Here is a 27,788-nt window from a genome sequence, read left to right as displayed (position 1 = left end):
TAAGGGATCCACCGGTAGTCCTGTAGTGAAGAACCGCCTGGGTGGTGGAAAGGCAAACTCCAAAGCGTACCCCCGCCTTACGATGCTCCTTACCAAATTGTCCTTGCAAGTCTGAAGCCATTGAACCTGAAAAGCTTGTAAGCGGCCGCCCACCCTGGGGTCCCCCAGGTGGGCTGGAAGCCTGTCATGCCAAGGGCTTGTCAGCTGGCTTAGCCTCGGGACGCCGCGAGGCTGCGGTGGAGGACAAGGTAAAAGAGGACATGGCTCTGCCTCTGGCAGACGCCAAGGCGCCTCTGGTCTTTCCCCTAAACCTAGAGGAGCCTCGAAAGGACCGAAAGGATGGCCCCGCGAAAGCTCTCTTCTGTGGAGGAGGTGCTGAGGGCAAAAAGGTTGACTTCCCCCCCGGTAGCCTGGGCAATTAGTTTGTCCAACTCCTGGCCGAACAAAAAATCACCTGTAAATGGCAAGGCCTCCACTGCCTTTTTGATTTCGGCCTCAGCCTGCCAAGACCTGAGCCACAGGGTACGTCTGGCCGAAATGGAGGAGGCGGAGACTTTTGCAGCCAACTCTGCCGAGTCCCTAGCTGCTTCTCCGAGGTAAATCGCAGATTCCTTGATATGTTCCGCCAAAGGGAGTAACTCCTCTCTTGGGCGGTTAGATAAAAGGCCCTGAGCCAACTCCTGAGCCCATACCTCCACTGCCCTGTTAACCCAAGCACTTACCAGGGCCGGGCGAATAAGTACCCCTGCATTGGTGTAGATTGATTTCAGTGTTGTTTCCAACCTACGGTCAGACGGTTCCTTCAGCGCCACAGCTGTTGGTACCGGTAAAGTTGCTTTCTTGGACAGGCGTGATACAGACGTATCCGCTGGTGGGGGGGTTTCCCACCGCATTCTTGATTCCTGAGGAAATGGGTAATAGATGTTAAAACGTTTTGACATCTGAAATTTTCTATCAGGTGTCTTCCAGGCCTTCAATAAAGGGGCCTCCAATTCCTCTGAAAAGGGTAAGGTAATGGAAGATTTTTTCTTCCTACTAAACAAGGAAACCTGTGAGGGAGGCTCCTCCTCCACATTAAGGGTAATCCTAACTGCTGAAATGAGGGCTTCAATGCCCTGTAACTCATCTGGATTATCAATAGCCTGATCATCCACAAACTGTAAGTCAGGATCCTGTACAAACTCATCCCCTGCAGGGTCTGCGTCCTCATCGTCCAGTGAGCCCGGCAGTTCCTGTAACAGTGCCGGCATTGGGCGTTTGTTTGAGACCCTTGGCAAAGTGGGTATCTGCTCCCTTGGTACCTGTACCGTCTTAACTAGGGAGTCAACTGAGTGGACCAGAGCCCTGGCCCATGAGGGTTCAGCTGCAGAGACCGAAGCCAGGTGATTATAGAACACCTCTCTGTCTCTGCGAGCCTCCGCAATCTCAGCTGTAAGAGCTGACATGATAGACACCATGTCACCCTGTGGTGGGACTGAGTCTGAACGCTCAGCCCTGGGTGACCTAGCATAGCAGGGTTCACACAAGTTAACCCCTTTCTTATGCTGTGTGAACTGGGCCTCACAACGCTTACACACAAAAAGCTTGTGTGAGCCCTTAGAGGAGGAACTCTTGGTAGACATTCTGCACACACTATCAGTTATAGAATAGTGAGAATAGAGAAAAACACTATCAGTTATAGAATAGGGAAAACAGGACAGATAGGGGAGAGGAGCCACCGATCCCACAATGAGCCCTGACCCCACCATCTTCCGACACACCTCCACCCGCAGAAACAGCAGCACTCACGGTTTTGCGGTGTGGAGATAAGCGCAGGACCTGGAATCTCTGAGAGCCGTCCAGCCTCCGTACTGCCTCGTGGGGTTAAGATGGCGCCGGGTCAGACGCTGTAGCCGCTTCCGGGTTAGAACTCCGGGCTGGCTTCCCGCGCGCCTGTCAGCGCGCGACTTTTGAGTACAGCAGTAGTTTTCCTCCGGTCAGCGCGCTGAACTGACCGGTGCCACCGCACACTGTAGCGCTGTTCAGCCTGGCTCTCCCTGAGAGTTGTGGCTGTCAGTCGCGGGACCCGAGGCAAGCTGCGTGCAGCTGCGACGGGGACCCTCTGGTGCGTGTCACCGGTGACTGTGGTCACAGAGGAACACCGCAAGCGGTGGCGACTGGACCGCTCAGGGGATCCCACGTTGCAGGCAGGCAGTGGCCATCTGCCTGCCTGAATGTAAAAAGTCAAAAAACTATAAAGAATCCAGCCTCCTAAGGAGACCTCTTTCCGGGGAACCGACTCCTCCAGCACTTTTCTAAGACTGGAGTCTGGGAGGGGGGATAGAGGGGAGGAGCCTGTCACACTCCAAAAGAATCTAAAGTGCCGACTCTATCCCCAGTGTAAGCAGCATTCAGTGTCCCCTGGGAATGAAGGAGAAAAGTAGTGTAATCTTCTATGTGTTTTTTTGTTTTGTTTTTTCTATATGGGCCCGGCAGTCGTCGTCTCTTAGAAATTGTTCATTGAAGTGCCAGTGCCGTTGTCGTGGCGTAGGGACAGGTCTAGAGTAATAGGGGCATGGTTGGAACCAACTATTTGCCCTATCAAGGCATCTACAAGGAGGTCTAAAGATTTGTGATCCAAGCAGAGATAGTCTATATGGGTCTGCCTGTGCTTTTTGAACTAGATTGCATCGCATCGAGTTCAAAATGCATGGTCCTTTTAATCCGTTGCATGCGTTTTGAAGTAGATGGCGTGCGATCCAGTTCAAAACAAACAGAGTTATTGCCTACAGGTGCCCATACACTGTGTTTTCACAGTGTGATATATTTGCGTGCTCCCACTGGTATCAAAAGTATATGCTGCACATACCTTTTGTACTTCCACTGCGTTGCACGCAAAACTCATGCAATGCGATCCAGCCCATAACTGGTGCGATAATCGCACAGTGTATGGGCACTTTTACACTTAAATATGTTTACCTAAAACTCTTCAGGGCACAACACAAACAATTTTTTTTTTCTTTTTTTTTTTTTTTGTATTTTTATTTTTGAAGTGATTATTTTTGTATTTCCCCTGGCTATTCAATTATCCCCCATTTTTTTGCACCATAATACATTTTTTTTTTTTGGCAATTCAATTAGTGCATCCCCCCCCCCCCCCCAACCATAGATGTCACCCAATAAAACTATTCAATGGTTGCTCTGTGAGAGCATGATCAGCTTGCCAGCACCAACATTTCAGCCCAGGAATGGCGAGCTGAAATAAGCAATAAGTAACCAGTTTGAGTGCCCAAACAGGACTTTTCGTTTGGTGTCCATATTTTAGTCGAATTTAGGTATTTTGATTGAACATATTCAGAGCATTCCACAGAATATTGACCCGCTATCTTCCTTTACTTTAGATGGGAGATTGTTGGGTGTTTAAACTATTAAATTCCCCACATACTATCTGTATTTTTTTTGCGGCCACATTTAAGGATTTAGGACCTTATTGTGGTCCACACGGAACGCAAGCACCTGGTCTGTTGAAAAAAAAACTCTGTTGGGTGCCGGACAGTTTCCCGACACTTGGAATCCCGACGGGCACCGGCTATTCTCCCTCGTGGGGGTCCACAACCCACCGTGCCCGCAAGGGGCTTAGTTGCGCTTGTCCCGCTGTCTGAGTCCGGCCAGTCGGGATTTCGGCGTTGGGCTAATGACTGTCGGGACCACACCCCCCCTCTCTGTTGGCTGCCAGTGAAAACAAGGGATTTCAAAACGACCCAATGTACTGGGTTCACTACAAGATTATTAAATCACTCAATCTTTCTGTTTTTTGGACAGTCCAAAATGTATTTTTGGTATGTATCCATTGTATGATTTGACTACTAGAAGTGGATGGTGTATTGTGGGACGGTCATGTGCACCTAATAATCAACGTGCCAGTCAACCTATATTCTGAGCAAAATAATTTCAGCGTCAATGCAACTCTAAAAAATTGTTGGCTTTCTTCTACATTGCTGCAAACTAAGTGATTTTATACAGAAATCCATGGCGTAAAAGTCACTTTCTTGAAAGCATATCTTCTTTTACAGCCATAATCTAAAGCTGGGTACACCCTATACAATATGCGGTACCGCCAGTATCGTTAAAATGATCTAGTGCTTAAATTTTGAATGATTTTGTAAACTATATCGTTCAGTGATGTCACCTGGAACCCTCGCAGAATGTGCATTCGCTGCTGATATTGTCAGATTCCTCTAATCATGTTCTATGTAGTGTTATTGCTTGTCCTGTTTAAGGGAATTTTAGGTCAAGTTACTGGTGCAAAATTATGTGTTTATAAAGTAGCATAGTAAAGATATAATAAACCTTCACAGACTGTAGGATGTTGGTTGTTTTTCTTCAGTTCCATGACTGATCCACTTAAAATTCTTGCTGTTATCCATAAGTACCATTTTAGTATTTTGTTTTTCTGCTTTACAATGGTCAGCTCAGGTTTATTATTAGTATCTTTTTGTGCTATTAAGTTTGTTTTTTAAATGTATTCAATTTTTTATCTTGCAGAACTAAAACTCGAAACAATGGGAGCGTTTTTAGATAAGCCAAAGATGGAAAAGCATAATGCCCAAGGGCATGGTAATTCACTGCGTTATGGGCTTAGTAGCATGCAAGGTTGGCGGGTTGAGATGGAAGATGCACATACAGCTGTGATTGGTCTGCCAAATGGACTAGATGGATGGTCATTCTTTGCTGTCTATGATGGTCATGCTGGCTCCCAGGTTGCCAAATACTGCTGTGAGCATTTGTTGGATCACATCACAAGCAACCAGGATTTCAAAGGGACTGATGGACAGCTGTCTGTGGAGAGTGTAAAAAGTGGAATCAGAACAGGTTTTCTTCAAATTGACGAACATATGAGAGTCATCTCTGAGAAGAAACATGGTGCCGATAGAAGTGGCTCAACCGCTGTGGGTGTTATGATCTCTCCTCATCACATTTATTTTATCAACTGTGGAGACTCGAGAGGCTTACTATGTAGAAGCAAGAAGGTTCACTTCTTTACCCAGGATCACAAACCAAGTAATCCACTTGAAAAGGAGCGTATACAAAATGCTGGTGGCTCTGTAATGATTCAGCGTGTAAATGGGTCACTTGCCGTTTCAAGGGCTCTTGGTGACTTTGACTACAAATGTGTGCACGGAAAAGGCCCTACAGAGCAGCTAGTCTCCCCAGAGCCTGAAGTCTATGAAATTGAGCGGTCAGAAGAAGATGACCAGTTTATTATTCTAGCGTGTGATGGTATCTGGGATGTCATGGGAAATGAAGAGCTGTGTGATTTTGTAAGATCCAGACTTGAAGTGACTGAAGACCTTGAAAAAGTGTGCAATGAAATAGTTGACACCTGCCTGTACAAGGTACAGTACATTTTTATTCATATTACCATACTACATATAGTGGGTGCTTTAACAGTTTCCCCCACACCCGCAACTAAGGAGAGGAAAACTGAGCAATTGCTCCTCTGTTTAGGTGCCTGTTAGCCGCTGGGGTGACAGAGGTGATATTGCCCATAGCAGCCAATTGCATTTTGTCTATCCTTTCTCCATTGCATCCTAGAAAAATGATAGATTCTGATTGGATGCTGTTAGCAACATCACCTCCCTTTTTTTAAATTTGTAAATATTTAGTACATTTATCCCATCATATTGTAGCTTCTTGAGGGATGAGAAAAAAACGTGCGTCTGTGGTTAAACTAGGACTTTAGACAAGATTAGCTGCTGTTCACCGCTAAATCCAGTCTACTTAGTCACGTATAAAGCAACTGCCACCTGCTCAGAGCAACCATTGAATTGCATTGATGGGCTCACAAACAAAAATGTAAAATGCCCCATAGTATATCAGTGTTAATATTTATTTTGTATACAGATTGTCACCCTAAACTAGCGTGCTTTCTCATGTTTGAAGGTGTCTGGTATTTCTTCTTGCTTATCCATTGTCACTATGCTGCACTAACCTCATCTAGTGGTTCCCAAACTCCTTCCGCGAGGACTCCTGATTCTGTGAGATCTGGAAACTGATCTTTTAGAAGTGGAAACATTAACTCCACCTGTAGATATTTTGCAAAGTGGATTTCAATTGTCTCCTGTGCCCTCTCCTTGGCGTCTATCGGAGCTATTCAGTTGTTTCTCTGATAGTTGCCCATTACCCTTGGCACATGTTTTTTTTTCTCGCAGCCTGCAGAGCGCCCAAACTCAACGTTTAGATGCCTACGCAGCAACATTAGACTGGCATAGCCATTTTGCACGGCTAAACCCAGAGCTGTGCTGCATAACATGCTAATGGATGACTCCTAGGAGCAACAATCGACTAGCTCTGATAGAGGCCTAGCGGGAGGTGGGGAGGTTGCAACAACTAAATTGGCATAACTTCGTAAGTCAGCCTCCCAGAATTATTACACACTTATTGGTACTTGTCTCATTTCGATTTATTCTGACCTCCTATATGAATAGGATCAAATACACACCTCAGACCAACTTTCATCCAACCATCCAACTAGTTGCTTGGATGGAATAAAAACCTGGTACTGGATGGGAGCAAAGGATAATCAGAAATGTGCTCACAAACCTAGGAAAATCGACAAAAACATTCAGTCAAATTGTTTAAATCAAACCGGTTCAACTACAGTACCGTGTCTGAGCGACAGTTTTTGTCCTTTTCCAGATTTTGGGAGCAAATTTCTGAAGTAAATATTACATTTGCTCCCATCCAGTACCATATTTTTATTCCATCAAAGCAACAAGTTGGATGGTTGCAGGAAATTTGGGCTGATGTGTGGCCAACGATAGACCAGTGGTTCCCAAACCTCAGTCCTCAAGTACCCCCAACAGTCCAAGTTTTCCAGAATCACAAGTGAAATATATATAGCTCTACCTGTGGATCTTTTAAATGTCATTGACACCTGTGCAACTGCCGGGTGATCTGGAAAATGTGCACTGTTGGGGATACTTGAGGACCAAGGTTGGGAACTACTGCCTTAGACCACCAAATATAGAGGCCTCATCCGTGCATTTTTGCTGCAGTCGCACCTCTTGGCACGGCATGCCCCATGAGACTCTGCTAGTGGTTTTTAGCTTTAACAATACTTGTATTTATGTGTGACTTAGGGGTAGATGAATAAAGCCGTGATAAGGGAGAAGTCAGCCATAGAAGTGGCCCATGGCAATCAATCAGCACTAAAGTAACATCTGTAATTTGGATAAAAATAATTATACAGAGCAGCTGATTGGTTGGCATGGGACACTTCTCTGGCTCACTTTTTCCTTATCACTGCTTCATACATCTACCCCTTAATCTGCATATAAAGTGCTTCACTGTAAATATATATATATATATATATATATATATATATATATATATATATATATATATATATATATATATATATATATATATATTCCAAGCCACTTTTCCAGGTCACCCAAACGGTGCACTGCGTATGACCAACTGTCGCAATTTAAAATTTTACAGGTGACCTGCAAAACATAAAACTAGTTGGCGGTCCTAAAAAACAAGTTTTGGAACCTCTTATTTGCACACAGACATGCAAGTGCCACATATCAAATTAATGACCGCTTACCTGGTGCATCCTAGTTGTGATGTGACAATGACGCAATTTTTGCAAAAAAAGCCACCTAAAGCTTACTCATGTCGGCGCCTCCCACTGCTTGAAGTGTTTGATGCTAGATATAAGAGGACACCCCTGTATGACCTAATTGTAAGTGCTCTTTAATGAGTGACTGTACCAAAGCTCCAAAATTACAGTTGTACTGATAACAGGTACACTTAAGGCCCCCATACACTAGGGCGACTTGTCCTTAGGACAAGTCGCCCCCGACTTCCCCCTGAGCTTCCCCTGCTGCTCCCCGGGGGAGCTTGATTAGATTGGCACTTGATGTGCCATTTTTTACATGTGATAAATCGTCTCGATTTATCACATGTAAAAGAGCGGGGGAGGGGGGCTACCGAGCAGGGCTGCTGGTGGGAGCAGGGGGGGCTCGGGACGCTGCGGGGGACACAGGCGGCATAGAGCCGGGCAGGGGGAGCCGGCCGGGAGCTGTCAGTAATGAATAAAAAAAAAAAGCCCATACAATGAATGGGCAGCCTGTGATTGGCTGCTGAGCGCTCTCTCAGCCAATTGCTGACTGGCTGAGAGAGCGCTCAGCCAATCACAGGCCGCCCATTCATTGTATGGGCTTTTTTTTTTTTATTCATTACTGACAGCTCCCGGCCGGCTCTATGCCGCCTGTGTCCCCAGCCCCCCCCTGCTCCCTCCACCGCCGCGCCGCCCCACTAGGTCCCAAGTCGGGTGGTCGGACGTGCAGCAGGTCCGACCACCCGACGCAGATCCGATGCGCACGGGACCGCGCATCGGATCTGAGGGGACATCAAAACTAGCCGATTTTGGTCTGATTTCGGCCAGATCCGACTGATCTGGCCGAAATCGGACCAAAATCGGCTATTGTATGGGGGCCTTTAGCCTTTCTGTCTTGTCTCTAAATTATAGTAGTAATTGGCATCTTATTTACATAGCTAGCATACTGTTAAAATAGACTCCCGGATGTCTGTAGAAAGTGACATGCATGATCAAATTTATAATCTTTCATTATAATATTTATGGTCTAGTGACATAAATTATCATCTATTCTACATATAGAGGTCAGGGTAGGGCATGAGTGCAGAGCTATTTATTAACAGTTTCTTATTTAGCGCATACATATTCCGCAGCGGTTTACAGAGAATATTTGAACTTTCACATGAGTCCCTGCCCCAGTGGAGCTTACAATGTTTATTCCCTACCACATGTACACGCACACACAGACATTCTAGGGTTAATTGGTTGGGAGCCAATTAGCCTACCAGTATATATTTAGATTGTGGGAGGAAACCCACGCAAGTAACGGGGAGAATATACAAACTCTGCAGAGTAGGAGCCATGGTGGGTATTGAACCCATGACCTCAGTGCTGTGAGGCAGTAATGCTAACCATTACACCATCCGTACTGCCCATACAGCCTCAATGGGGGCTTGCCCAGCCGCTGCTGTCACTGAGATGCTAGGCTTACCCTGGGCTCTCTGGTTAATGTAAGTAGATGCTGTGCAGATGCGCACGGAAGTGATTGCACAAATCGCTTACCTTTTTAACCCTTTGAATGCGAAGAGAATTTGTCAAAATAATTGTGACCATTACATATATATACACACACACACACACACACACACACACACACACACACACACACACACACACACACACACAGTTTAGAGTGCACTAAGGAAAACACAACAATTTAAAATTGAACATTTAATAAGTAGTCTTCAAAAAGACTTCAATCTTTAAAACATAACAGGTCTGTTATTGATACAGATGTTGCAGGCCCAACGCGTTTCATCAACGAATTGACTTCATCAGGGGCTTAGCGGACCTTTAGTCGGCAAGATGTATTAACACTTTAGCAGGATACGGGATTTCATACAGTATCCAACAACTAGGGGTGTATATCTCAACACTGGACCATATGTAACAATAAAAGCATAAAGTCGCCAAATGAGGGCAGATAACACAGCAGTATGGTGTGAGACCAATATCATCAGTTCACACAGTAATCTGGTAGGGTTTCTATGTCACACCAGACCCATTTAGAGCAGAACCGGATGTGTGTAGCTAGGGATCCAAAAGCAGTTTCCTCATTTGGCAACTTTATGCTTTTATTGTTACATATGGTCCAGTGTTGAGATATACACCCCTTGTTGTTGGGGAATTGAATGCCCCCCTAAGGGTTAAACTGTATGTAGACTGGTACTGTAGACTGGCACTTTAGGGATATTTTATTGCACAGGAAAAACAGGCACTGACACAACTGAATAATACAACTTTGTGTATGTGCTGATGCAGACTGTATAAATTGGTATGGTGTAATGGTTTTTCATTCTAATAAAATGTTTGCCCTTACAAATACTTTTGTGATGCTCCAAATAACGTGGGTTTTTTTTTTTTTTTTCTCCTCCTCCAGGGAAGCCGAGACAACATGAGCGTCATATTGATCTGTTTTCCGAGTGCTCCAAAAGTATCACCAGAGGCAGTGAAAAGGGAAGCGGAATTGGACAAGTACCTGGAAAGCAGAGTAGAAGGTGGATCATTTAACCAAAATAAGTACCCAAATGAATAGTGTTTTGTTATTAAATATGCCTTTTTAAGTGCCATTTAAATGTCGACCTCACAAATGTGTAGGTGGTCTACTGACAATGTTAAATCTACAGATCACCATAATACTTCCATTGGGGGTGGGGGGGGGGGGGGTTGGTGGTGGTGGTGGGATGAGAGGTAGACACATTTAGAAATGCTTGAGCAAACTGAATAAATTCCATTTATTGCAGGGTCGTTCCAAAGATGCTTCAAAGGGGTCAGTTTAGTAAAAACCTATTCTTTGGTTTTGTGGTTTAAAATTTAAGAATTTTAATTCCCTTTAAAATGTTGTGACAAACCTAGTAGACTGATTTTACATTATTGAAATGTATTTTACTTTTTTATCTGGAACACATAGGGGCATTCACTGGAGCTATTCAATGGTCCTTCCTGTTTGGCCAATAGGACCTGGATCAGCTTTGCAAAATGGCTAAAGCGGTCTAAAGTCCCAGTTTGAGCGCCCAGAACACTGTTTTCGTACGTTTCAGTTCACACATGAGGACGCTGTGAGCTGAAATGTGTACCCCTGGCTGCATGTGTGCCCGAACAGAGCAACAAATCAATTACTCTGTTGCCACTAGGTGGCACCTGACTAACAATTAAATAGGCCACATAGAAGTAAGGGTCAGTCTGTGTGTCTGTATGTATAGATCATTTTACACATTCATTAAACTTTCTACTTAAATTATATTTATATATTCCACACATTTTATGCACTGCAATTCTTTGCATGCTACAAAATGATTTCATTGGTTTGAAATGTTAATGAGAATTTGAAATGTTTTGTGCCAAGATCTCGTCTGTGAAGCCACATTCAATGTTAAATCACTAGAGCATGGCCCAAGCAGAAGTTACTCTTATATATTTTTTTCTTCTAAAGTACAGTTTGACTTGCAGTATGTATATTTTACTATAAAGTAGATCTAAGGGAAAAACATTGCCTGTCAAGAGTCTGGTATGTGTACCTGGTTTGGAATTTAAATGTGCGTTTCCAGCTATCACTGCATCTTTGATCCAAAGTTCTGTTCAAGCTAGATGGTTTGATGGGTGGATGTGCATATGAAAAGTTGGTGCTATGTTGCATGCTGAATGCTGTGCCCTCTAATCCACAACCTGATCGAAAGGTCTCTGCCATTTGGGGGAGGTGCTGCGCAGCATTTGCGAAAATGGAGGCTTGTCCCATCTTTCTGAGTGTTGAGGCCAGTGTCTGCGTCTGTTCATGCAGATTATCTGGCCTCTGCAGCACAGATGAGAGAGCCAATCTGTGTAGCCTTAAGGCCCATATGCACTAGACAGGGCCGCGCAAACTATTTTTATTTTGCTATGGGACCCTGTCAGGCAATAAAAATTATCATAAGAACCCAGCAAGTCACTACGCAATGGCCGCCACATGTGTGGTCAGTGAAGTGACCGCTTTTGTGACAGGGAGGCAGTGGGTAATTGGTTGGGGGGGGGGGGGTTGTTTAAAAAGGTGACAGGGAGATGGAAGAGGGAAGCAGTGGGTGTTTACGTAATGAGTTATACCCTGTCCCACCTCCACTGACCATTAGGTCAGGACCCATAGTTGGAGAACTGCTGCACTAGATATTAGTCACAATATAGCTCAGAAAGGGCTTTCTGAGCGATATTGCGAACCATATCGCCTAGTGTGTACATTGTTAATGACATGCTCCATCATCCAAACGTGTTTGGATGAGGGAGACCTTGTTAAGGGCTATCATGATGCAGCCGCAGCATGACCATTGGGGGGGGGGGTCTAGTGTGTATGGGCCTTCAGGCTTACTCAAATGGACGCTGACACAAATCTCTTGATCGGTTTGTTGAATTGTGATATAATTCTGCTTGGATCTGCAATGCCTGCAGTAGGTGTCTTTAGCTTTCAGACATCATCTGTGGTATTGGCTGGTATGCAGCAATGATGCTATGTTCATCCATCTTGGAGTCACTCCTATTTTAATTAGATCTACAGTGCTCTCATGTGACGAGAGGAACGTCTTTCCTTCCATTTAATGGGGCTGAGAGTGTATTTTAGCACTTATGAGTGTTACATATTTGTAGCTGGAACAGTGTGCAGTGCCCAACCTACTGGGAGTGCCAATCCTAATTTCTCTTTTACTCTTCAGTGTAACAAACAACATGAGATTAGTTTTTGAGACCAAAGGAGTCCACGTCAGGAACATTTTGTAATAAAAAAAAAACAAAAACTGTTTTTCACTCTTAAGGCTCCCTTACACTTGTTCAACTTATTGTTCAACAAATTGGACCTGATTGACTCGAGATTTATCCTATGTGCAGGACGATCAATCTCTTGGTTATACCCAATGGCACAGGATTGTACATCAGGTACATAAGAGTTTGTCAGACAGGCACATCAGATTTTTTTGTCAGATAAATTGACTAAATCCACCTAAATTGGATCAAATCTCACAAGTGTAAGGGGCCTTTACTGAAATATGTTTAATATTTTACAGATGCCAAACAATTTTGAACTTACTATTAAAATGTATTATTTTTAAGCTACCTTATAACCCTGTTTCACACTGGTATTGGGGAGGGGGGTTATATAAGAAATAACTGTCCTTCTCCATCTAATGGAAAAGTTAATCTTACTATTTTATATTTAAATACAAACTAGTTTATGTAAAATTCCCCATTATATATTGGGTCACATGTCCTTTCTGTACTAGTATTTATTGCTAGAAGATTTGCATTCCTATTAAGCCCCATACACACTGGGCAAACAAGCTTTTCCTGCTGAGCGACGTGCTGCAGCGCGAATGCTCAGCACATAGTGGGACACCCGCTCAGCACACTGCGGTGCTGTGTGTTGAGCATTCAGGCTGAGCGGGGCTTTGCCTATTTTTATTAAAGACAAATTCCCGCAATCTGGGGAAAGTCAGTGCAAATCCTGGCTTTCCCAGCTGCCGATACTGACGCGTGGGACCACACAGCACCATCGCTGCAGGGCATACACACGTAGGGTTCCATGCTCCTTTGCGAAGTGATCTAGTCAGATTGCTTAGAAAAAGGGCTGAAATCACCCTGTGTGCATGCCCCCTAGGATGTTTATTAATTAACACAAGTTATCAGATGGTCTGCCCTATATTTGAAAGGTAATATATCTGCATTTAGCAGCCGATAACTGGATTTTGTTTCTCGTGACACTTCTTTTTTTTTTTTAGATTTTAAAAATTGATGGAGAAAATAGTGGTAAACACTATTAAAATTCTGTCTCTTGGTTTTTTTTTTTTCTCGTATTTAAATGACATGTTACCTGTTTTCTGGTCTTTGCCAAGGTTGCTAGTGCCGCCTAGTGGCCACTAATATTCCCAAGCCATGAACTGGCACAAAGGTTCCTGGTTGATCAATAAGCTACATTCCATGTCCCTGTATAAATCAAAATTTGCTCTTAAAAGTAGTTATACATGACTATAGTACATAGTACACATGACCAAATGTATTCGCCAAAAGCCAGTCCACAATACAGAAGCCTGACAACTGCTTGCAGTGTTTTGTATAAAACATGTTCAAACAATAGCCGCCTTAATTGAAAAACAAACACTAATGTAAATTTTCTATCCTGTAACTGACAAGCTATTTTTACTGCGCCACTTTAATATAAACAGTTTTTCAATCTTCCTATTTTTAAACTGTTAATGTATATAATGTTCTAGTAAAACAATTACATTCCATGTCTCGAGCACAGATAGTTTACTCCTATTTTTGTAGTACAGCTATTCTGCCCTGGCTTCCTCATGTCTGCTGTGAGTAACCCAAGCATTGCTTACAGAACAATTATGTCTGAACAGAAAGGAGTACATCACAAATACAATTAAGAAATGGGTACTTTCCATTGACTACTATAATGAAGACATTTTTAACATTCCAGGGACTCAATTAGATGCAGTCATTTTACTGTGCCAGTAAAGGGTTGTTGCCTAAGTCTTTAATGTCTAGGGTTATTCAATTACAGCGCTGTTCCTTTCTTGGTAAATTACACCCTAATTAACCATGGCTAATTGAATAAGGCCCTGTTTGTTCTTCGGGTGACATGATTTCTATTTTGCTTGGCTCCCATATCCCTGGTAATTCGTTACTTATATCGTCAAAATAACCTGTTGGGAACATTAATTCAGGTAGCAGTTGCACGGTGATTTTAAATAAAGTTGAATATGCTAATGATTCTAGGTTGGAGGTTTAAATCCTCCTATAAATTTATATTTACATTTAGTTTTTTATTACATGGTTTGGGGTTTTTTTGTTCCTCTTCTTACACTACATTTTTAAGTCTGTTGTTTATTTTCTAGATACAGCAATTGACAAGGCACTTTATTTTGGTAGTTTCCACAAACATGTATTTCACCATTATAATTGAAAATGAGAGTTGTTTGTTTGTATCCGAAGCATAGATAATTACATTTTTCTATACCACATAGCGTTGGAATTAATTTTCCGTGATAAGCTTAAAGGCTGCAGTTAACACGAGTTTCCGTTCAAGCTTGAAAGAAGCATGAACAAAAATCTGCTTCAAGTGCCCTGGTGTCGTGAATGCGTTACCCCATAGCTCCGTTACGTTTCATGGAATCCATGGGCTAATGCATGTAAGTGGCAGATTTTATCAGACAACAAAAAGGGCGGTATTCAATTGTTCTAATGAGCATTAGATCAGGCATGATATAACAATTGAATACAACCCAAAAGGTCTTTAATTGAACATCTTAAGAGCCTGGGGCTACCACCCTTTTTCTGCTCTGTAAATTTGTATAAAGACCATAATCTTTCTATATGGGCGGTACAGGCTGTGTATCTTACTCATTAACGTTTACGTAGGGCTTGGGACAATATGTTAAAATGGTATTTCATGGTGTATGAACATGTTTCCTGAAACAATTACTAGGGATATCCAGAGATTTTGCCTTGCTAGTGCAGTTTTCGATTAAAGTATTAACCCAAGATGTTTTACAGAAGGGCGGGTTAATCTGTATATATTCGTATCAAGTTATCAGTACAGAGTGCATATCGGCAGCACAAAGCTGAATCAAAACATTTGGCGTCCTGGATATATATAAGGTAGAATACATCTGGTCATATCACTAAGAATTCATGAAGATTTAGGGGGGTATTCAATGTTTGTCGTGCTCACGCAGCCATCTCCCGAAGGGGGAGATGGCTGCAGGGCTCTATTCAATGCTGTCTTCCCCGACAGCATTGAACAGGGGGGGTTCTCGGCAGAACAAGCCCGACATCACAAGCTGTCGGGCTCGTTCTGCTGAGAAAAGCTGGAAATAGGCGAGCTCGTCTATTTCCGCCCTCAACTCGCGGACACGCCCCTTACTCGCCGCTCGACGGCCGGGACATTGAATCCCTACTGCCGAGCTCAAGTCGAGCAAAGCGAGAACGGGACAGGGGCACGGCTGTCGAGCTTGCTCAACAGCTGTGCCCAGGCACATATTGGTTTGTGTTCTCACAGGTTCCTAGTGAATTGACTTTGCATATATTTGTTCAGCCAAATGTTTGTTTTTGCTGCGTGTGGGCAAGTGGTGCTCCTAATATCCTCCAGGTTTTACTTGGCCTTTCTGGCCAGCATTGCAGGGAATGAAGGGCTTAATCTAGCATGAAAGTAAGTGAACAACAATCCCCTAATATCTGCACTTCCAAAAATATTTTTTGTTTAGGGTTATTGGTTTATTCTGCAGAAAGTGATCAGCTTGCTCCCTCTTTCTGAATGTATACATGGTTAATTGTTTGAAGATGTATAATAATCTTGTCAATGTGGGTTACTTTTTGGGAGGGGAGTGACTTGTAATCTGTATTTCATGCAGAATGTACCTATAGCACATTATACTTATTAATGTATTTGTTTAGTGGAGACTGTTAAATGTAATCCACTTCAAGGATGTAAAATGTCTCGTTGAGATTGACTCCTTATTTTTGTATAGCTTCATTTCAGCAATAGAACCTTGTAGATTCGATTTTAGATGTTAAACTTATACAATAAAATAATTTGGCAAACCAATTCTGAGATCTTTGCATTTTATTCAGAAAAAAATGTTATTGTCTAAAATATAGACATTTTTTTTTTTTTTGCTGTGTTAATTTGATTTTAATATTGAAGTGTCAGTTGGGGGTGAGGGTTTTTAATTTTTATTTATTATTGAATGCTAAAATAATTAGATGTTATGTTTTTTGTAAGTTTAGACTGGGTTCTGCAAAACCATTGCATTTCAGCCAAATGCCTATTTCAGGTAAAATTGTTACTTGTACCCTCTGCTCGCTTCCACCATGTCCAGCTTTGATATGACATCTAGCGCTTTCTGCAGCATTTTAAAACTTTTTAATTATAGGGTTCTGCTTTAAAATGAATGGTGCTGTACTGTACACTGGTTGACTTGAATAGCACTTACAAAATAAGTACTTCTAATTCCTAGAGATCATAAAGAAGCAGGGTGAAGAAGGTGTACCAGACTTAGTCCACGTGATGCGTACATTAGCCACTGAGACCATCCCTAACCTCCCACCTGGGGGTGAATTGGCAAGCAAGTGAGTTAACCTGAGATTTTTGTAACTTGTTTTAATTTCATGGGACTATATATATGCCACACTTTAAAAATAAATGTAAATTCCAGGATTTTTGCAATACCCTTTTAAGATATGAGCTTAGCAGATAGTGATGTAATGGGCAGAGATTTCTTTTTCACTACTGTACAACATTTGTAACTACTATATAAACTATTTGGGGGAAGGTTTTTACATTGCTTATGTGCCAAACTGATGCTTTTGTCTTGTTGTTGGACTTCAACTTTTATGTGAGATATTAATGCTTTCTTTTAATGTAAGCATGATGACCGAAACCTAGAGTTAGGCTCACAAGTGATAATTTAATTTACATTTTTTTTTTTAAATTGTGGCATATGTTTGTGTAGCATGATCATTTTTGTCATGTAAAGTGGCTTGCCCTTTTTTGTTCGCCTGTTTGTGAGTAGAGCTTGTTTTTGTCTTTTCCCTACGATGACTTGATATATCCCAAACACTAGCCCCTCCTCTCCCCCCCCCCCCCCCCCCAAACATTGTTTGCGCACTTATGAATGCATAGAGTTTCAAATAAATTTCTCACACTGCACTGCATCATGTTCAGTAGTGTCTCACACAAAATATTATGGATCCTGGATGACAACCCTTGGATAAGTATGACGGCCCCACGTGCACTTTTTGATGATGATTTTGCTACTTTTAGCATCTCTGTGTAAACTGCATGTAGGAAGCCTAACATAGGCAATGGGGTCGATTCTGTTCTAATAAGAGCACTGCTAAGTTGGAGATTTGTCTGCACTTGTGGGTGTTTAGTCACAAGTACCAGCATTTTCCGACTTATGTGCCCTAGCGATGTTGCCCTTAACAGCATCACCGTTCTAATTTGTTGGATTTCTGCTCCCTCCCCAGGATGGTTGTGAGCAGAAATCCACTAGTCAGTGGTGGCAGCGCTTTGGTTAGATTAGCACCGGGAGCTTTTTTACTGTTAAATAGAATTGACCTCATTGTAAACCATACTTATTTGTAGTGTGACAATAGAATGCTTTCATTTGTCTCAGTGTACATTGCGCATAAAAGGTCCTTTCTATAAACAAACTGCTTCTGGTAGGCTGAAAATTAAACCTATACATTTCTTCTTACGTATAAAATCCAGTCATGTAAATGAATAGTAGTATATTCCTCCACAGTTTATGTGCACTTTTGTATGTGTATATATAACCTTGTTGCATAAATGTAATTTGATTGTAAGGGGTGATTCAATTATGGTTTTATAAAAAAAAAAAAAAATTTTTTATTGCCACTGTTCAGAGCAATTCAGTTGTTGCTCTGAATGGGTCTCCATTACTTTCTAAGTGCTCAAATAAACATTGTTTAGCCATTAATAGCGTGTAATATCTTATGCCGTTTAGGCAAGTGGGACATCTCACATTGCGGTGACTACTTTATATTTCTTGACACCTCAGGAAGCTTCGAGCATAAATGCTGGCACAATTTATCTGCTGCTATCCATCACCACCTAGTGGCCAACGCCTCAAAAACAATTGAATTGCCCCTTAAGATTGAACCAAATGTCCATGTATAGTATTTCTGTACTAATAGGTCATGCAAGACATCACTTTTTAAGAAGGATCAGTATATATGTTTCTGCCCTTTCACATTCTGTATTTATACCTATGCATGCAACTTCTTTTCCCCTGCACCTACCATCTTTATCTCTAATGCGAAGAAAGCAAGTCCAGGTGTTTGAAGAACAATGCTATGGTGTCACACAATCCAATAAAGACGTTAACCCTTTGAGTGCCAAGTGAATTTGACAAAAAAGTGTGAATTTCCTTATATTGGAAATATAATTTTTTTTTTACACAACATTTTTTTATTTGAATCTATATAACAAATGGGTACTTATGTAATGGCAAGGTGCCCGGCTACGCTATGTTTTCAGCGTAGCCTAAGCTACGCTGTCAGCGTAGCCCAACGGCTGCCTAGCGTAGTTAGCATAGTGACTACGCGGCAGCCCTGCATAGTAGTGTCCCCATCAGGCAGCTAGCCACCATATTGTCCCCAGGAGTTGCACCTCTGTCACTGGTATCCCTGGCAAGCCTAGTGAGCGCCTCTCGCACAGCGCCGGTAACCGCAAGATCTCCTGCGCTGGTGGACACCGGCGGAGAAGGGATCATGCAGGCGCTACATCTGTCTGAGATGCAGGAGCGTCTCAGTAATTATTGCGTCAGGGTATGGCAACCCTGCCAGTGTCCACTTCAGGTAGACGGGGTTAGGGGGTTTGATAGCACGTGCGTCTCGTGCACAAAGGGGGCATGTGGACGCAAGTGCGTCTCATGCACAATAAAGGAGGCATTTGCCAGTGCTCCATGTTTCATACTGGCAAATGGCTCCTTTTCAAACCCTCCACTATCCAAGACAGCCCGAAGCGTGGAGAGCGCACTCGATGCGCTCGCCACACTTTATAACAGGCATGTCCAACTTTGGCCCTCCAGATGTTGTGAAACTACACATCCCAGCATGCTTTGCTATAGTTTTACCATTCTCTAATAGCAAAACTGTGGCAAAGCATGCTGGGATGTGTAGTTTCAACGTTGGGAGGGCCAACGTTGGACATGCCTGCTTTATAAGGACAACTCCACGCTGGCGTGGATAGTGGGGGTAGGAACAGGTCCCGGGGCTCGCCATGCTCCGGGCTGGTGTGGATAATGGGGGTGTTTCAGGAGCAAATTCACATATGCCATATCATACATCTGAGACAGTAATGATGACATGTGGTAACTGGATTTTAGTGAATACTAAAGAAGAGAAAAACCACTTTCAGTACAATAATATCAAATAAGACAAAAAAATAATGAAACCGTTATTCTTCAGTTTCTGCATTCGCGGCAAATGCAGCTGAAGTAGATGCAGCGGTGTCTGCCTTTGGGAGCAGAGTTAGGGCATATTTAATTAGCTGGAAAGCCGTTTCTGCACCGACAGTTTTGCGCCAAATTCCTGAAGATAGGAGTCCAGATTTTGGCGCGCAGTGCCACTTATCCTTTTGTTACGCCACTTGCAAGATCCCCAAAGGCATTCAATGTGTTGGGTATGAACCCCAGTCTCCGGATCCACAAAATTATACTGGTGGTTTATCTGTGCATGGTGGTACTTTGCCTACTCAAACTGTTCAGTGTTCTATGCACGCCAGCAATCAGAATATATAGTCGTACCCGGTTCTATATATTTGGTGCTGGCGTCACATCTGTCAGGCGTTACAAAACACTCACTGGTGTCTTGGGATATGCCTCCAATTAACCACTGTTGAGGCAGCACGCGTCCGACATGACTTTTTCTCTGGATAGACAGACATTATCATCCATCTCCACTATTTTTCCCGGACCGCCAATCTGTCATTGGGGCTGTGACATTAAATACACGGTGCAGGCCTCCCGCATAAGGTTACTATACAGCACGGTGGTTTTGTTCGACAACTTTAGTTGTTGCTCACAAAATATGCTTGTAAGCAACTCTGCCCATGAAAATATAAAGCGAAGTAGAGTAAGAAATGGGTGACGACAGCCCGAAAACCATTGTGCCACACAAAGACTGACCTTCTTTCGGCATGTTTTAATGTGGCAGCGCCACATACACTCCTTTTTTTATACTCCAGCGCATTGGGTGGCCATTAAGACTTTGACAAGGTTTGTGTCAGTGGCAGCGAATGGTGCTGTTGAAAAAATGCCACAGACTCCTCCTCTGTCTGCAGCAGGTTAAACATCGTCAGAGGTTCAGCAGCCATTCCAAATTAACAAGGAGCCTATCCAAACTTAAGAAATAATACAGCCGCAGTCACTTTACCTTCACCTCTAACTGACTACTGTAACTGCCTAATGCTGACTGACTACACTGGCCGTGAGAACACTACACTGAATCTGACAGGGACGCTGACTACGCTGGCCGTGGGATCACTACACTACTTCTGTCAGACGCTGACTACGCTAAGTGGCTGCGGGAACACTACGCTACTTCTGACTGACTACACTGGTCACAGGAACACTACGCTGATTCTGGCAGGGACGCTACGCTAACTACTTAACGGGCGCTGTGCTATTACACAAGTACCAACAAATGTGAGTAGTGCTGGCATTTTAGCAGATTTTGTTGCCTTTCTCTCACAAAGATGTTGACACTCAAAGGGTTAAATTGTCCTACATTGTATTATTTATCTGTCTCATTACTATAATATCAGTATATTGGGTATTGACTGTATAGGAAATGTATATCTGATATAATTAATATAATTGGGCAGTACGGATGGAGTAATGGTTAGCATTACTGCCTCACAGCACTGAGGTCATGGGTTCGATTCCCACCATGGATCTAACTGCGGAGTTTGTATATTCTCCCCGTGCTTGCATGGGTTTCGTCCGGGTACTCCTGTTCCCCCCCCCCCACAATCCAAAAATATACTGGTAGGCTAATTGGCTCCCAACCAATTAACCCTAGAATGTCTGTGTGCGCGTACATGTGGTAGGGAATATAGATTGTAAGCTCCTCTGGGGCAGGGACTGATGTGAATGTTCAAATATTCCCTGTAAAGCGCTATGTAATATGTGTGCGCTATATAATAAACTGTAAATAAATATCATCTTCCATATGGACTCCATATATATGCGCTAGATAAGAAACTATAAATAAATATCATAGTGCCATATGTAGTGGACTCTTATACATCCATCGGAGAAACAATTAGAAGGCTCTGAAAGACGCCCATTCCTTTAGAAAGACAGACAGGGGGCATGCACCACAATCTAATTCCCCCAGATTATTACATTTCTAATCTAAATGGATATTTTACAATATGGACTTTGAATGGATATTACCAGAATGTAGCCTGGTTTATTGTGGTTGCAAGCTACCAGCCACTGAAGTTCCCCTTGTATGCATTCTTCATTGTTAATTAAATGTAACATAATATACTGATGGTTTTGAGTTACAAGATATCCCTTAATTGGAAGCTTTAAAGGCAAGTGATGCACGTTAGTATGCCTGCAAACGTCCCTATCGCACGTCTCAGGAATTCATATAAGGTGTGTGCACCATCACTTCCTGCCTTGTATATCATGAAGCAGCTATTAACTGAACACTGGGTAATGCAGCCTACCAAATCTAGCTCTTGGGTCAAATTTGCTGTTGAGATAAGGCTGTATTGGCAGGGCGATGAGTTGATGTATGTATATTCTGTTTTGTTTTTCTGCTTAATATAAGTTTGTAATGTGTTCAGGCCTACGTTCACCACCAAAGATGTGTGTGTGTGTGTGTGTGTGTGTGTGTGATAGATAGATGTATCTATATATCTAATTCAAATATGACAAATATACGCTGTTAGGACGCTGAGGCGCCGGTGTCCTGGAGCAGCTGTGCCTGCTGGATATCTCCAAGTGGTACCGTGAGTGACACAAACCTTTTGGGCCTACAGTCTTGAACCAGTGGATAAACTATATATCTTGTGGTATTCAGCCCACACCGGATGATCATTTCGGTACAAGTATTACCTTCTCTTTGGGAGAAATTTTAAAAGTGATTTCCACGTTTTTTTAATAAACGATAATACACCATGTAGCGCCCCCTCTATTTGTTTTAGGTGGATTTAATATCTATATATCTATCTATAGATGTATAGATAGATTTGACAAGGGTGGCACTCCAGAAATAAATACAGAAGTCAGGGGTGGTGAGGCAACATTTCAAATGTTGTTCCAACATTTTTCATCAGGGTGTGATCCTGATGAAAAATGTTGGAATAACATTTGAAACGTTGGCTCACCACCCTTGACTTCTGTATTTATTTCTGGAGTGCCACCCTCGTCGTATCTTTGAGATTTATTTCATAGATGCAGTCGACGTTTCTGTCCACAACAGGGACCTTTGTCAAGACAGGAACATGTCAATCCAAGGACAGGAAACACCAGGCAGTGTCACACAAATAGCTCATTGTGTAAGCACTACTTTTGTGAAAGATCTATCGATCACAGATTTTGGCAGAGTCTTTTGAAATGAAAAACTTCTTCTAGTGTGTATGGACCTTTAGTCTGTTGCTTTTAAAGATTGTTTTCAGTGTTAAAACCATGCTAGGTATGACAGCTCAACAGTGGCAGGATATTTTGTATAACTTAGAAATGGCATGGTTGCACTTCTTTAATTCTGATTCTTTAAAATGTTCTGTTATGATTAATTCTTACAATTTGGTTTAGGCGCTGTGTGATTGAAGCGGTGTACAACAGACTGAATCCATATAGAAATGATGACACTGTAAGTATGTCTATTCTGTCTGTTTTCAACTAACAATCCACAAATGTGGACAGGCATCTCATTTTGTTTAAATCCACCACATCATGTTAAGGTCCATACACACTGGGCGACTGTGCCCAGCGTGTATGGACAGCGATGATAGCCGCTCAGTGCATACACACTGAGCAGCTTTCCCTCTGCCCGGCGCCGACGGAGGGGGTAGGACGGCGTTACATAGCACAGAGCTATGCAAAGCCGTCCTCAACGCCGCTCATCTGCTGGTATAACCAGCAGATGAGTGGCTTTCCTGGCGATGATGCAGGAGCGCGCAGCAGCACTCACCGCCGGGCCATACACACTGGGCGGCTTTGAGCTGAAAGCCACTCACAGGCTGTTTTGAGCGGCTTTCAGCTCAGTCGCCCAGTGTGTATGGGCCTTTAGAGTAATAAAAATATAAAATATATGGTACTTATGTATTATCTGGACTCCCATGTTAAATGCACCCCATTTTTTCATACCCCTACTATCCAACTACGCATGGAGTTGATTTTATATAGTGTGGCGAGCGCAGCGAGCCACCGTGCCCGAAGCGTGGTGAGCGCAGCGAGCCCCGCGAGGGGACGCAGTCTCATAAGAAAAATGGGAGTCCAGATATTACATAAGTACCAAATATATTTATACCTTGTGAAATGCAAGCAAGAACTTAACGGATGTTCCCTTAACAAGTTACACATGAACTTTTTCAGTAACTTTTAATAGTGTTCCTTTTTAGTGTTCCTGTCACAAACTGTATATCAGGGTATTTAATATGCGGCCCCCCAGCTGCTGTGGAATTGCTCATTTAAGCCGGCCCTGCCACAATTTTGTGGCATGATAATGCTGTCAGGGCATGCGAGTATATGTAGTTCCACAGCAGCTGGAGGGCCGCATGTTAAATACCCCTGTATACAGTTTGTGATAGTTAGAATTGGGTACCTGTAACAGTTGTGTCATGATCACTAAAACCTCCAGTAGAAAATCGGTGTAAAATTATGTTACTGGCTTCATTTGCATTGACCTTCCTATAGTAATTATGACCTGTCATCTTTAATAAATTTGAATTGAACCTTAAACTAATTTATTTATTTTCCCCCATTCTCTTCTCCCTTAAAGGATTCTGCATCAACTGATGACATGTGGTAAATTTATCCATTTAGTAATGGAGTTTACATCCATCTTCAGTGAACATACAGCCCAACCTCGGTGATCCTCCTTAGCGTCCATCCTCAACCTTTTTCATTTAAAAAAGGGAAATTGATGTGGGTGAGCTTGGTGAAAAATAAAACTCCCAGCAGTACAAATGGCCCCGCGTGTATCGTACTGTTTTCCTAATACTCTTTACACATTTTTATTTTTTTTTGTAAAATTTTAATTTCTGTTTAAAGTACTTTGAAACAATACATGTTGTAAATCAGACTCCAGCAAATTCTGTTGTATGATTATTATTTTCTTCTTTTTTTGTAAAGTGCAATTGTCCTTGTACAAAATTGTCATATTTAATTATGGACTGGAAATTTCTCTAAAGGTTACAGGAAGTCTAGCTTGTTATGTGGTGCAGCCAGTAATCTTAACCCTATTCGTTCATGTGGTGGTTTTAGATTGGACAGAAAGCAGCAACATAGCCAGCTCTGGGCCCCTAAGAAATTGTAAGGATTGTATCTTTAGTGTACAGTATTTTTCAGGATAAAATTCTGTCTACTATGATTTTCAAAATTACCGTTCTTAATTAAAGAATATTCCTCCTTTTTGATATGAATTTTTTGACTGAAAGTGCAGTCTTTTATGAACAAATATGTACTGATCATTTAGACGCTCGGATCCTTTCACAAGTAAATCATTTGCGTGTGTGTGTTGATTTTTTTTTTTTTTGTTTAAATAAATGACTACACTGGCTGGGTCTGTTGCTGCTACAGAGAGTTCTGAATTCCATTTTATCAATAAAGCTTGATTTGACAAACAAACACCATTATTATTAAGGACTACTTTCTCCTCTACATTTTGAAAGACTGCCAATAGACCCTTTGGTAAGTTATTGCATAATTAAAGTTAAGTAGACCTCAATGTGCAGAAAGCATGCCCCTCTGCCTTTCTTTAACAAAAAAATTTGTAAACCACTTTTTAACTTTAATAGTTTTTTTTTTTTTAAACAAAAGGCGTTTCAAGCAAGTGTCTGCAGGCTTGAATTGTGCCTATCCTTGGGGGGGGGGGGAATATCTTTTCCAGTTCACTTTAAAGGGCAAGCTAGTGATTACATAGTATTTGTTATCCAGATATACAGCATGTTAATGATTACAGGTTATTTAAACCCAATTTACTTTTGTGAGCGTATCCTCTTCACTAGGCAATCCCATTTTTTGATCCAAACTCCATTGGTAAAATTACTGGTTTTTATTTTATTTTTGTCATGTGTAATGTACTTTATGGATTTGTTTAGTTTTTATCCCCCTATGGTTGGTCAGTTTTGAAATTTTCTTTACAGTAAATGAAAAAATATAACACTTTGGGGGGAATTCAATTGTTTGTGTTTGCAACTGAATTAAAGCACTCTTCAGGTGCAAATAGCTGTGGGGGTGACAAAAAAATAGTTGAATTGAAGATCGTGATAAGTTGGCACTTAAGGGGCCCAAATTAAAGTTTGTACGCTCAAAGCAGTATTTTAGTTGTGTTTTGCTGCTTAGTGCACTCACAAAACGTATTGAATTCCCCCCCTTTGAGGATTATTTGGAAGACCAACACAATTTTTATATTTTGGAAATATACTTTGGAATTGTATTAGTCAGAAGTGGAAACTCCTTGCTGATTTAAGATTCCAAATATGGCCAAATTTCTATACCTTTGGGTCTTGGACTTTGGGTCGACAGTCAATAGGTCGACCACTATTGGTTAACATGCATTAGGGTGACATGGGCAATAGGTCGCAAAAGGTTTTCTTGGCAATGCCTGACACATGAAAGGTCGTGAGCTTTTTTTCCCACTATAATACTTTACCAGCAATGTGGGCTACAATTGGGAACGGTAAAGAGTGCAATGGGTCATCTGGTCCGAAGCATGTTGAACCACATATCTACATGTTGACACCAAAAACAGAAAAATCGGAAAAACGTATGTTTATCTTTTCATGTGTCAGCTATTTCCAGGTCGACATTGCTTCTGTTGACCTTTTACTGATGACCACTTTTTGGGGTTGACCTAGACACTGTGGGTCTAATTACCGTTGACCCTATAATCCATACCCACCTTAGATTCTGGTCTTGTGTGTTCTTAATTCATCACGGAGGTGCTTAAATTCTTCTTGTTTTCTGTTTCCTTTTCAAGCATGAATGAAGAACAAAAAGGCACATGTATTGTATCACGTTTTTGATTCACAAAAAGTTTTTATTTAACAAATAAAGACTGAAAAATGTTTCATTGTTGTACAGTGAAAAATGTAATTTATTTAGTTTTTTGTTTTTTATTTGTGTGCCCCTGATTACATGGATTCAGTTTCCCAGAGAGCAAGGTTTGCGAGCACTAGTAAATTATTTAATTTAGTCCCTGTACCTTACCCTTAATTCCCTGCGTCCCCCAGAGATGTAAATTGAGAGAAATTGATTTCCTGGTAATGTTCAAAATTTTGTTTGGCAAAATTCTTGAATTAAAATCATACACACTTCCATATAAATGACATGTACAGTTCATTAAACAATCTTCCTATTAAAATGTTTTAGATTTTAACAATTTGAGTTCATATAGTTGGATTGATTGAGAACCGTAAATATTTGACAACTTTGGTTAGTTACACAAACTGTTACTGCCTACAAATATTTGGAACTTGCTCCTGTGAGATGGTTTCTAATGACCTCACACACATTTTAGAATTTGCCATACATAATCAGTATTCTCCAATTTCTAGCTTTGAAAATGCTTTTAGACCTAGATCAACATCCTCTGTCTGGGCTCTGCTGCTGTATAGGTTTGTGGAAGGTACCTTTGTCATTGTCAAGTAAAATAAAACCAGAGAACCTGGTACAGATCTGCTTTAACGAACATGTACACTACTGTAAGAAATCAGTTGTGGGCACCAGTCTTGTATTACTGGAACATCTTTATTTAGTAAACATCCATTGAATGAAATTGTTTCTGTACTGTAAAATTACTCAATAAAAGGACTAGATGACTTTGAAACAGGTCTGCATTGACCTATACAAGGGAACATGGTCAGTGTTTTGGTCCACATATCTTGGTCATTACCTTCAACCTACCAATCCAGATTGGGGACATTTTATTTATGTATGTTTGCGGGTGAGGTATAGGATCTCAGCACTTAGGATGCTGGTGGTCAGCGATCGATAGCAACATTTTGATGCTGAGGATCCTGATCCTTCATAGGTAAGTATATTAACCCTCTCCCCCCAACCCTCCCTACCTGCAGCCTACCCCCTTTATATGCAACATAACCTTCCCAGCATACTTATATTCAATGCAGAGACAGTTGGGTGGGGAGATAGGCATTGTGAGTGGCGTCTGGATTCTGGTGCTGGTCTTCAGACTGTTTTCCTTTTAACAGGCCAGTCATGGGAGGTGGGTTTGATTGACCTGCTTTGTTAGAAATCTAGTTGATATTTTTTGTACCATCCATAATTAGAACTATGTATTTTAATACAGGATCCATTTGAATAATAATGTTACAAAACTTGCCTCCAGCATGTAAACCTAGATTGTACCAGGTCAATGACATTACATAGCATCCCTATTTTGTAAATTA

The 27,788-nt window shown here is 41.9% G+C and overlaps 1 protein-coding gene across 2 annotated transcripts in view; it reads left to right on the top strand.

The window, feature by feature from the left end:
- Positions 1-26,450, top strand: part of PPM1A (protein phosphatase, Mg2+/Mn2+ dependent 1A) — a 47,217-nt gene extending 20,767 nt beyond the window's left edge. Inside the window, exons 2-6 of one of the 2 annotated variants that reach the window (XM_083166326.1) lie at positions 4,525-5,375; positions 10,029-10,146; positions 16,630-16,741; positions 22,969-23,026; positions 24,158-26,450. In XM_083166326.1, the coding sequence (XP_083022452.1) occupies positions 4,542-5,375; positions 10,029-10,146; positions 16,630-16,741; positions 22,969-23,026; positions 24,158-24,187 (1,152 nt within the window). In that variant the 5' untranslated portion in view covers positions 4,525-4,541 and the 3' untranslated portion in view covers positions 24,188-26,450. The remainder of the gene's footprint in view (positions 1-4,524; positions 5,376-10,028; positions 10,147-16,629; positions 16,742-22,968; positions 23,027-24,157) is intronic. The other variant, XM_083166327.1, reaches the window with a different exon arrangement.
- The last annotated feature ends 1,338 nt before the right edge of the window (positions 26,451-27,788 follow it).

This window comes from Crinia signifera, chromosome 12 (assembly GCF_055691185.1).
Source record: "Crinia signifera chromosome 12, ASM5569118v1, whole genome shotgun sequence".
Classification (NCBI taxonomy): domain Eukaryota; kingdom Metazoa; phylum Chordata; class Amphibia; order Anura; family Myobatrachidae; genus Crinia; species Crinia signifera.
This window is presented reverse-complemented; position numbering and strand designations above follow the sequence as displayed.